Raw genomic sequence first — 12364 nt, forward strand, 5'->3', positions numbered from 1 at the left:
CATCAGACGCCATTTCCCTGGCCCTACACTCATCCCTAGAGCATCTTGAAAACAAGGACTCCTACATCAGACTCCTATTTATTGACTACAGCTCCGCCTTCAACACCATAATCCCAGCCAAGCTCATATCAAAGCTCCAAAACCTAGGACTTGGCTCTCCACTCTGCAACTGGATCCTTGACTTTCTGACCAACAGACCACAGTCAGTAAGAATGAACACCAACACCTCCTCCACAATAGTCTTCAATACCGGTGCCCCGCAAGGCTGCGTACTTAGCCCCCTACTATACTCCCTGTACACACACGACTGCATTCAAAACTTGGTTCCAACTCCATCTACAAGTTTGCTGACGATACGACCATAGTGGGCCGGATCTCGAATAACGACGAGTCCGAATACAGGAGGGAGATAGAGAACCTAGTGGAGTGGTGTAACGACAACAATCTCTCCCTCAATGCCAGCAAAACTAAAGAGCTGGTCATCGACTTCAGGAAGCAAAGTACTGTACACACCCCTGTCAGCATCAACAGAGCAGAGGTGGAGATGGTGAGCAGTTTCAAATTCCTAGGGGTGCACATCACCAAAAATCTATCCTGGTCCACTCACGTCGACGCTATCACCAAGAAAGCACAACAGCGCCTATACTTCCTCAGGAAACTAAGGAAATTCGGCATGTCCACATTAACCCTTACCAACTATTACAGATGCACTATAGAAAGCATCCTATCGGGCTGCATCACAGCCTGGTATGGCAACTGCTCGGCCCAGGACCGCAAGGAACTTCAGAGAGTCGTGAATACCGCCCAGTCCATCACACGAACCTGCCTCCCATCCATTGATTCCATCTACACCTCCCGCTGCCGGGGGAAAGCGGGCAGCATAATCAAGGATCCCTTCCATCGGGCAGGAGATTCAGAAGTCTGAGAACATGCACAAACAGACTCAAAAACAGCTTCTTCCCCACTGTCACCAGACTCCTAAATGACCCTCTAATTGACTGACCTCATTAACACTACATCCTGTATGATTCAACCGATGCCAATGCTTATGTAGTTACATGGTATATCTTGTGTTGCCCTATTATGTATTCTCATGTATTTTCTTGAATTGTTTAATTCCCTTTTCTTCCATGTACTGAATGATCTGTTGAGCTGCTTGCAGAAAAATACTTTTCACTGTACCTCGGTACACGTGACAATAAACAAATCCAATCCAATCCAATCCAATCTTATTCAGCTGCTTCAACACTCCCAACTTGCCCAGCCCTGTCCCACCATTCACTACCATCTTGATACCTTCTCCTCTAATCAGAAGAGCAAATCAGAGTTTTGCAATATTTTTCCTGAAACCATTCTCAACACTTCATTGCCGCTCACAAGGTCATACCCTAAACCTTACCTTTATGGACCAATGAAAAGCAATTTAGCGACAGATAATATTGAAGCTCAATCATCTGACTTCAGTAATGCTGGTTAACCTGCATATGATCCTGCCCTGTGTATTTGTCAACCAGCAGGAATTAGAGACCTCAAAAATGTAACTGATTCTCACTAACGTTGGCTACTTGGTTTCGAACTGTTTTATGAGAACCCACAAATATTATAGTATCAAAATAGCGAGTGAATGTCACAAACTGATTCAAAAACTAATTTAATTCAAATATTTACAAGTGATAATCCATGAAAATATCACCATACATGAAATATTGAACCTACCATACACTCCAGGAGTCTAAATTAAGAACCACACAGTGTGATTCTGAATGCTGCTTCTCGTAATGTTTAAGAGCATGTTGATCTTCCGAATACCTCCCACATCCCTGAAAAATACAAATCAAGTCAGGACATTTGTGCAATGCTGAATAAATCATTTTATACCACACAAAGTGAGCAACAAAGACTTGCAGCAGGCCAATGTTTTCACTCAATCATAGTTTTCATGTGCATAATTCGACTTTCTAACAACATTTTAGTTAAAGTTATGTGGAGAATGCACAGTAGCTTTCACGGATGACAAGAACATTGACATTGTGCAACTGAAAAATTCAGGCACAGTATACTATTTGAGATACTGGAACACTAATTTGTTCCCTGAAACTAGAGACTACATAGAACGACTGTTCTTTTTTCTCAACACATTAATTTTCCAGGATTACTCAATTTTAGGTTCATTTGTGTTGCAGTAAGGTTGTGGAAGCATTTCAATCATTTCCAAGAATTAACTGGTATACTATAATGATTGTAAATTCTGTATCAATCTGTAGCTGATTACCAAATTATATAACCAGTGAATATTATGGATATAATTTACAATTTCTCAGTTTCACAATAGTAGATCTCAATTTTCTTACAAGATTATAGAATATAAAATTAGTACAATCCCTGCATAGTGGATTGAGTAGTACCAACAGAGAAATAAGGACTTTTATCTGTAGACATGAACTACAATGGATATAAACATCTAAAGGGGATCTGCCCGGAACTAATCTTACAGCTGATGGCAGATCAAGTTCCCCCACCCCACCAGAATGTGAATTTACAATGTAATTTGAGTAATATTCTCACACACAAGGTGTTGAACTAGAAAAGTATTCAGCAGTCTGGAGGAATGAGCGAATATCTGTAACCAAGTGACACTAAATTGAAAACAGTTAGGAAAGGTGGAATTGCACCCTTACCCAGTTTTGCTATCTTGCCGCAGTCCTGAAATTAATTACTGTATGTACATGTACAGCCACACTGCCAATTCTTGAATCACATTGTGGTTGTGACATCAATCTGAAGTGTTAATATTGTTTCTCACTCCACAGATGCTGTCTGCTCTGCTCTGTATTTCCAGCATTGTTTACTTCACTTTTTACTTGAAAACCTTAAGTTTTTACTTCATGTTTCCAGCATCCATGATGAGTGGCCAGATTGTCTGGAGTAGACATCACTTAATTAGACAATTTAGCAGGACGGTAGATAAAGATAGGCAGCTAAACAAAAATATGATTAACACTGCAATAAGTTACTGTGAAAATCCCCTAGTCACCACACTCCAGCGCCTGTTCGGGTCATTGAGGGAGAATTCAGAATGTCCAATTCGCTTAACAAGCAAGTCTTTTGGGACTTGTCGGAGGAAACTGGAGCACCCGGAGGAAAGCCTGGCAGACTTTGTCATACCATTCTAAAAATGTTGCGCTGTTAGCTACAAAGGTAATCTAAACATGAAACATATTTATCAGACGTGAAGTTCTTTACAAAACATGACCGAGTAAAGGAAATTAACAGCCTGAAATGGATGGCCCAGAACTAAAGTTGCCATGATCTCAGGATAATATGTTTCACAAAGCGTAATATTTCAATAAAACAGCAATTTACCTGATGCCCACATTTTAAGCATAACCAGACAGTCGGATGGTCGTCCGGTTTGTGTTTGTCTTCTGTTTTGGTATTCGTTTTGCAGTCCTCACAAGTGTTCCAACAATGCTGAAGCAATTGTTTTTTAATCTGATTTAGGTTGAGTCCCTTGCGAGTATGTACACATTGTGGCACTGCAATAAATCAGAAATGAAGTAACAAGTTGTATTAGGATATTCAAATTTGGTATTGAATTGCATATATAATGTTATTGATTGCAATCAATATTCTTGCTCTAAATTCAAATAAGTGTAGTAAAAGATTTAACTTGAACCGGTGCTATATCTTGAACAGCAAATACATGATATTAAATGGATGACAAACTTGTTCCTTATTAATATGGAGCAATTCTACGCATTGGCAAAAAGATAAAGCTGCAGTGCCATTGTGTTGTACTTTGGATTCGGAGGACACAGACTGATACTTGTATATTCCCATTGAGCTCTTAGTCTTTGTTGAGTGCACAGAGCATAAAGAAAATATTGCCCCATGAAGGTGACAAAAAAATTACTGGCTTGGATTTTGCAGTTATAATGATAATACAACTGTCAGTGTTTGTCATCATTACAACTCTGAAACTGACAGAAACGCCTGGCAACTGTATATGTGTAATTAAACTTGAAAATTCAGAGTTTGCTGCCGGTGATAACCTGCTCTTCCACAGGATGCACAGTTAAAGTGTTTGCAGATGGAAATCTTAAATATTTCAGGAATTGATGTGAACTTCACTTTACGGACCATGTGTCTCACTGCAAAAATCCTTGAAAAGGTTATACTTTGAATGAGGCATAACTGGGCTTTTAAACAGCATACTATGGCGTAATGACTTCTCTGCACTTGTAAAACTGATTTCATGTCTGTGTAATGTCAAACTTCCAGATTGTGATTTGAAAATTACATAGACTTTACTTTCTTTTTAAAGTTCCTGATATTTCAGGTTCTATCTTAATTCCATGCACATATCCCAGGGGCAGCAGGGTAGCATGGTGGTTAGCATAAATGCTCACAGCTCCAGGGTCCCAGGTTCGATTCCCGGCTGGGTCACTGTCTGTGTGGAGTCTGCACGTCCTCCCCCTGTGTGCGTGGGTTTCCTCCGGGTGCTCCGGTTTCCTCCCACAGTCCAAAGATGTGCGGGTTAGGTGGATTGGCCATGCTAAATTGCCCGTAGTGTCCTAATAAAAAAAATAAGGTTAAGGGGGGGTTGTTGGGTTACAGGTATAGGGTGGATACGTGGGTTTGAGTAGGGTGATCATGGCTCGGCACAACATTGAGGGCCGAAGGGCCTGTTCTGTGCTGTACAGTTCTATGTTCTATATCCCAATCTTTGTTTGTTCTTGTAAAATTATTCAAATGTGATGGATAATCAGTGCTTTTGCTTCCTCGTGTACTGTCTGTGAGAAATCTTCAATGTGACTAGTTCCTTGGCCTCCTTGATGTCATCACCTGTTGGATGCTGGATCTAGTGCTGGAATGTAAGGTCAAGAAAGATAAAATCCAGGCAACAGTGATGATCAGATCTTTGTGGTCAACATTCTCTGCCAGTGGCAAACAGTTTCACTTCATTTTTGACTGTAAAATCTTGGTCAATATAACATTATCATGTGCACCTCTAAGTAGTTGATTACAGCAACATTTTAATAGTCTGAAAGCAGGTAATCTGCTAACTTTGCTATCTGAGATTGGAGATACAGATGCTAATTGGGGGGCAGTCGGGCAGAAATTTTTACCCAAAATCTGCAGTCTCACATTTTCAATACAATAAATTTTTTATCACAATTTGGCAAGAACTAAAATACCTTTCTATAGCACAATGTTGGTGCCAGTCTTTGCTCAGGGTAGTATTTTCACCTGACTCACACGGTTGAGGTTTCAAGCCCCGATCCAAAAGAATTTCATCACAAAATTCTTGTGCTGCGGGAATGCTGCACTGGCAGAACTGCCACATTTCACATTAAATATTAGAGAAATCTCCCCTTTGTCGGTTCAGGTGTACATAAAATATCTGACAAAGTTATCTGAAGAACAAGAATATTTTCCGAATATCCAGATCCCTAATATTAAAACTGATTATCTGCCATTTATTTTATAGTGGGAACTTGTTGTGTGGAAGTGGGCATTTCTATTTGCCTGTAGTGACTACACATCAAAAGTAGCTCTTTGACAGTGAAGTGCTTTGAATTGTGAAAGGCTCTAATATAATTTTAACTTTTTCTTTCTTTGCAGTAGCCCTGTACTTTGTGAATTTACCTCACTAGTATATAGAACTACATAGATTACACAGCACAGAAATGGGCCTTTCGACCCAACAAGTCCATGCTGGTGGTTATGCTCCGTTACAGCTTCCTCCAATCCTTCATCATCTATCAGCATAGTCCTTTATTTATTTCTCCCTCATTTGCTTATCTTGCTTCCCTTAAATGCATCTACATCAGGGGTGTTTAAGCTTTTCAGGTCAGGGGCCACATATCAATTATTTTCACACTCACAGTGAAAGATAAGGAATTAGAAATGCATCTCGTTGATCGTAAAAACAACAAGAAGTATGCAGTTTTATAAACGTGCTTCAAATGAAAAGAATAATATATTAGCTTACTTGACCGGGAACCAATGTTGGTGATCAAGCACAGGAGGTGATGGGTGAATGAGACTTGTCCAAGTCAGTCCTTAGATGGTGAAAGGTGCTGGATTGACAAGTTTTTAAAAAATTGTTCTTGTTTTTTCTATTTCTCTCCTGCTCTAAAGATTGGGCTAACCCATCAATTGAATTGAATTCAACTGCAACCCCACTTAATTCTTCTTAAAATGGAATGAAACTCCTGCCCTAAAGTGGACATATCTTGTGTTAATGCCCTACTCACTGCTGCCAAGTCGAGCACTTGCACTAGCTGACTCAAGGGAGCGTTTAAGGCTGATTTAAGGTTATTGACCTATATGTGACAGTCCAGACTGACGATCAGTGACCACCAATGGGAATTAAGGTGATGAATTGAACCACCAGCTGTGATTCTGCATTTACCCATACAGCAAGAAATGGCATAGCAGGCCCAAAGCCTCTCCCACAGATTCAGTGTTCCAACCCTGCAACTCCAGGCTGCAAACCTGTATAGTTTTCTAACCGAAGAAAAAGGTGCACGTCATGCACAATTCAATGCAAACAAAACAAACAGCAGCAATTTGGGTGCAAAGCTATGAATTTCTTGCTTTTCTGAAATTCGACATTTCAATTCAGTGCTTGTTTTTTATTGGACCTTGGTAGAATAATTTGGAATTTGCTAGAGCAATTACTGGCCAGTTTCAATTTATCCCTGGCATACAAACACTCCCCACAGCATCTCCCCTGACCCTCGGCAGACAAACACTCCCACTCGGCCTCTCCCCCGACCCTTAGCAGACATACACTCCCTCACAGTCTCTTCCTCCCCTCCAAGGATACTGCCACTACCATTCCTGTCTTCAGGTCTCAGGCTGAAAGCTGCCAAACACCTCCAGTGTTCACAAGAGTAAGTTTGTTAGTGCGTTTTGAATACTGGTTGGCTGGCTGGATGGCCAGCCTTGGCAGGCCAGACACTGGACAAGCCCGATCTACATTATTTGCCTCAACTACGTCCTGTGGTAACATGTTTCACATTCCCACCACTCTCTGGATGTTTCTTCTGAATCTGTTTTATTTCGTGAAGCTACCTTTCAGCCTTTTTTCAAGAGGCCCAGTTTATTCATCCTTTTCTAATAGATATAACTTTTCAGTACTGGTATCAACCTTGTAAATTTCTTTACCCCGGTGCGTCCATATCCTTTATGAAAATGAAAAATTACCACAGTACTCAAAGTATGGTCTAGCCATGGTTACATTACCATCGCTGAATCCCCCACAATCAACATCCTGAGGGTTACCATTGATCTGATACTGAACTGGACTAGCCATATTAACACTGTGGCTACCAGTGCAGGTCAAAGGCTAGGAATCCTACGGCGAGTAATGCACCTCCTGACCTCCCAAAGCCCTTCAACCATCTACAAGGCACAAGTAAGGATTGTAATGGAATACTCTCCACTTGCCTGGATGAGTGCAGCTCCAACAACACTCAAGAAGCTCAATACCATCCAGGACAAAGCATTCAGCTTGATTGCTCCCCCTTCCACAAACATTCAAACTCTCCACCATCGACGAACAATGGCAGCCTTGTGTACCATCTACAAGATGCAGTCCAGTAACTCACCAAGGTTCCTTCAACAGTACCTTCCAAACCCATGACCACTACCATCTAGAAGGACAAGAGCAGCAAATACCTGGGAACCCCACCACCTGAAGGTTCCCCTCCAAGTCACTCACCACCCTGACTTGGAAATATATCGCCGTTCTTTTGCTGTCGTTGGAACAAGATCCTGGAACTCCCTCCCTAACAGCACAGTGGGTGTACCTACACCTGAAGGACTGCAGCAGTACAAGAAGGCAACTCACCACCACCTTCTGAAGGGCAACTAGGGATGGGCAATAAATGCTGGCCTAACCAGCGACGCCCATATCCCGTAAGCGAATTAAGAAAAATACAGGCTTCAGCATAATTTCTCTATTCCAGTTCTATCCTTCCAAAAAATAAATTCCTGTACTTGTTTTGCTTTTTTTGATGACCTTGTTGACCTGCGCCATAACCTTTTGACTTTTGTATTTGTACTGAGGCTTCCTTTGTTCCTCTACCCCGTTTAGATTCTTATTTTCCAAATAATACGTGACATCCTCCTTTTTCTTTCCAAAACGTAATACTTCATTCTTAACGATGCTGAAATTAGACAATGATATGCCCATTCTACAATTTATTAATGCCTTTCTGCAATTTGTTGTAGTTATCACCATTAACTCTCTCTCCCCAATTTGGTGTCGTCCACATATTTAGAAATCTTTTGCGAATAACTTTCCAAACTGGTTAGCGCTCCAATTATGTAATTAGCTAAGTCATGGTAGAAAAACTGGAGCTTGGTGCATTCTACCGATGAAGGAAACGGAGTGATATTGCACAAGGAATAAAATAATTATGTTGTCCTGTCTAATGCAGGATTACCCGAGTACCTACCCTGCTATATCTAGCTGTCTACCTGCCACTCAACATTAGGCTTATTGCACGAAGGTGCCCTCAATTCGCTTGAAAACTACTGAAGTCAATCAACCTACACAATTTGCTCCAGCTCAGTTGGCTGGATGAGGATTGACAGCAACAGCGTGGGTTCAATTCCAGGATCGGCTGAAGTTATCTATGAAGGCATAGCTTTCCGAATCTTGCCCCTCGCTTGCGGTGCAGTGACCCTCAGGTTAAAATCATCACCAGTCAGCTCTCTCTCAAAAGGGGAGAACAGCGTAAGGTCCTCAGGAATTATGACGACTTCCATTCCACATTTTTCTCTCCATGACACTAATGAAAATAAATATCCTTATGAATGGCTGTTTAAAGTGAAGCACGGTGGCGCAGTGGTTAGCATTGCTGCATCATGGCGCCAAGGTCCCAGGTTCGATCCCGGCTCTGGGTCACTGTCCATGTGGAGTTTGCACATTCTCTCTGTGTTTGCGTGGGTTTCGCCCCCACAACCTAAAGATGTGCAGGGTAGGTGGATTGGCCACGCTAAATTGTCCCTTAATTAGAAAAAATTAATTGGGTACTCTAAATTTATTTTTTAAAAATGAATGGCTATTTAGAGAACACAGAGCACTGACAGAAAATTAAAGATTCCAACCAAGTGCAGCCCAAGGCCATCAGGCATTTGCAGTTTTTGTTTCCCAAAGAACTTTTATTATTTTGCTAGTTTTGACGATTGATTTATTTGACTCTAGTTTATTTGACTCTAGTTTATTTGAGGATTTCTTTTGAATCCTTAACAAAACGGAGTTGAAAGAATAAACCTTTGTTGGAAAGGCACAGACCACAGAATAGTACAGAAGAGGCCATTTAGCCTATTGTGTCTGTGCTGGCTCTTTCAAAGCACAATACCGTTAGTACCACTTGCCCTCACATTACAATTTGAAACCAAAGAAGCATTTTCTTACCACAGCTGTCAGAGGTCTCACTGGCTGGTGGAGAATTTTGTCTTTCCTTTTTCTTTCCCATTTCAATATTGTCCCAGTATCCTTCAGCAATACTGCCCACAAAACAGAAAGGCAACTTCAAGACCAAGCATTTGGAAAACTGTACGCCTGAAGATATTAAATAAAACCATTTGGGTGCAATGCTGTTAAAAAATAATTTCACAAACATGTCTATTGAATCAAATGACTATAGGATATGCAAGAATAAGGAAACCTTGAGTAAATCTGAATGATCAGCAGGCAACTAAACTGACTTCCAAACACAAGACATCATGATTAATTTCCCATCTCCCTTATTTCAGGAAGTATTTATATTCTAAATCCCAGTATATTCATCATCCAGAATCTCTCCCCAGTGACCTCTCAAATTCACCCTAAACTCCCAATTCCATCTGCTCTGTGCGTTAGCTGCAGCTCAGTGGTAACATTCCTGCCTCGGAGTCAGAAGATTGTTTGTTCAAGTCCAACTCCACATCCGGAGCGCAAAATCGAGGCAAAATTCCATACCATGGTGAATTGTGCAAAGGTAGTCTGCTGGAGATCTTTTGGATGAGGTGTTACACCAAGGCTCTACCTTCCCGTTCAAGTGGATGTGAAAGAGTGCATGGCACTATTTCAAAGAATGTCAGGAACAGGTAGTCAGGCACGAATCAATATTGGAGGAAACAAGGATTGTGAAATGTTAAATACCATGGAATTACCAGGTGGAATCTTACAATAGGAAGCCTGTTTGATTAAGCTCAAAGGGTTGAGTGAAGAAGACTTGGTTTAAAAGAATAATGGAAGATTCACCTTGGCAGGGCATGGAGAAGGGATCCTGTTAATTCCACGAAGAGTTGGGCTTTAAACTGAAGCCCATATGTCTATGGAGAGAAAGACGCTGGCCCCCTATCCAGCCCCATCGCTCCCACGCTCCCACTCCACAACAATATGAATCTGTCCCAATCTCTAGCTTTGACAAAGAGTCATCCAGACTTGAAACATTAGCTTCCTTCTCTCTCCAGAGATGCTGTCAGACCTGCTGAGATTGTCCAGCATTTTCTGTTTTTGTTTCAGATTCCAGCATTCACAGGAATTTGCTTTTGTCTGTGGAGAGTGTGGTATAATGTATAAACATGATCTGGTGTTCTGTGATAAGTTAAAGGGAAATACCTTTACTGTAGTTTAGTGTGTTAGTTGCCTATTAAGTAACATCTGCTCAATGTTGGTTTACTTTTATTTTTTTTACAGTAAAAGTCTTAAAATGTGAAATCTTGTGTGATTCTTTGAGTTGATCATTGAGAAATTCAAATCTCTTTTTAAAAGCTATTTGGTCTCGACAGGGATCATAACAAAATGGACAAATAACCAAATGTAAATTGCCAACACCCTTCCATTCAAGAGTTCAGCCTCCACCTGCTTGTCAAAAGACAGTATGTTGGTCTGCAGTTCTGTTCAAACTGCTGAAAACAATGTATGTACCCAAAATAAAACCAGAAAATGTGAAGGGTATGTTAGCTCTGTTTCTCTCCCTGCAGATGGTGCTTGACTTGACCATCTGCGGGGAGAGAAACAGAGCTAATATATCCTTCATATTAATCATCTTCTAAGAGATAGCTATTTCCCCAGTATGGCCCTCATCCCTGCTCCCTTAAGTCCAAGGGGTGCAGATTTGACCAGACAACTGCATTAGCTATTCACCATCAGATCTAGCTGGCCACATAAAGCACTAACGAATCATGCTCTCATCTACCAGAACTGTCCACAATTCCAGGATGCAATGCAAAAATAACACCCAGCTCCCTTTTTTCTATTGTGAACCATCTTCTTATACCTCTCTTGTCTTGTCTGCTACACCCTCACCTCTGACAAGTGCAAAGAGCTCATGGAATTCTTTGAGACAATCCGATCAGCTGTCTCTGCCACTTCCCTCCATTTCCCTGTGCTATACCTGAACTTATGTCTTACTCTAGTTTCTACCTCCCCTGATCGCCTTTCCGAGGTAATCTTGTCCAGGAGACTTATCTCCTGCATTATTAACATTATTCTCATTAATTTACTGACCACGTCACGTGCCTGAAGTAAAATCCACAGGTGCTGGAAATCTGAACTAAAAACAAAATATGTCCCTTGGTAACATCATCTGAAAACAGTACATTAGATTCCACATGTACACTGATGACACAAAGCTCTACCCACCACCGCCTCTCTCGACTCCTCCAGTGTATCACACTGCTTGCCTGACATCCATTCCTCCAAATAAATATTTTGAAGCCTGAAGCAATTGTTCTCTACTTCCAAATCAAACTCCACTCCCTAGACACCAATCCTCTCTGGCAGTCGTCCAAGGCTGATCCAGACTGTTCACAAAGTTGGTGTCCTATTTGATCTGAAGAGGAGCTTCTGACCATATATCCATCCCATTGGCAAAACTCCTGTTTTCCACCTCCGCAGCATGGTCACCGCAGGCTTGGAGGGCCGAAGGGCCTGTTCCTGTGCTGTACTTTTCTTTGTTCTTTGTAACATCTCGATATTCAGCACCCACCTCAGCTTATCTGCTGCCAAAACCCTAATTTAATAATAATAATTGCTTATTGTCACAAGTAAGCTTCAATGAAGTTACTGTGAAAAGCCCCTAGTCGCCACATTCCGGCGCCTGTTCGGGGAGGCTGATACGGGAATTGAACCCGCGCTGCTGGCCTTGTTCTGCATTACAAGCCAGCTGTTTAGCCCACTGTGCTAAACCAGCCCCTGCTTTAAAGTAAGAAGCAGGACATTTAGACGGGGTTTAAGGAAAAACCTTTCACTGGAGGGTGGTGGGAATCTGGAACTCACTGTCTGAAAAGGTGGTAGAGTCAGAAACCCTCAACATTTAAGAAGCATTTGGATGAGCACCTGGAATAGCATAGC

The 12364-nt window shown here is 41.5% G+C and overlaps 1 protein-coding gene across 2 annotated transcripts in view; it reads right to left on the minus strand.

The window, feature by feature from the left end:
* usp16 (ubiquitin specific peptidase 16) overlaps positions 1–12364 on the minus strand; it is a 58645-nt gene that overhangs the window by 44407 nt on the left and 1874 nt on the right. Inside the window, exons 2-4 of one of the 2 annotated variants that reach the window (XM_038802370.1) lie at positions 9437–9583; positions 3364–3536; positions 1717–1820 (exon numbers count right to left, since the gene is read on the minus strand). In XM_038802370.1, the coding sequence (XP_038658298.1) occupies positions 1717–1820; positions 3364–3536; positions 9437–9497 (338 nt within the window). In that variant the 5' untranslated portion in view covers positions 9498–9583. The remainder of the gene's footprint in view (positions 1–1716; positions 1821–3363; positions 3537–9436; positions 9584–12364) is intronic. The other variant, XM_038802371.1, reaches the window with a different exon arrangement.

This window comes from Scyliorhinus canicula, chromosome 7 (genome assembly GCF_902713615.1).
Source record: "Scyliorhinus canicula chromosome 7, sScyCan1.1, whole genome shotgun sequence".
NCBI classification, from domain to species: Eukaryota; Metazoa; Chordata; class Chondrichthyes; order Carcharhiniformes; family Scyliorhinidae; genus Scyliorhinus; species Scyliorhinus canicula.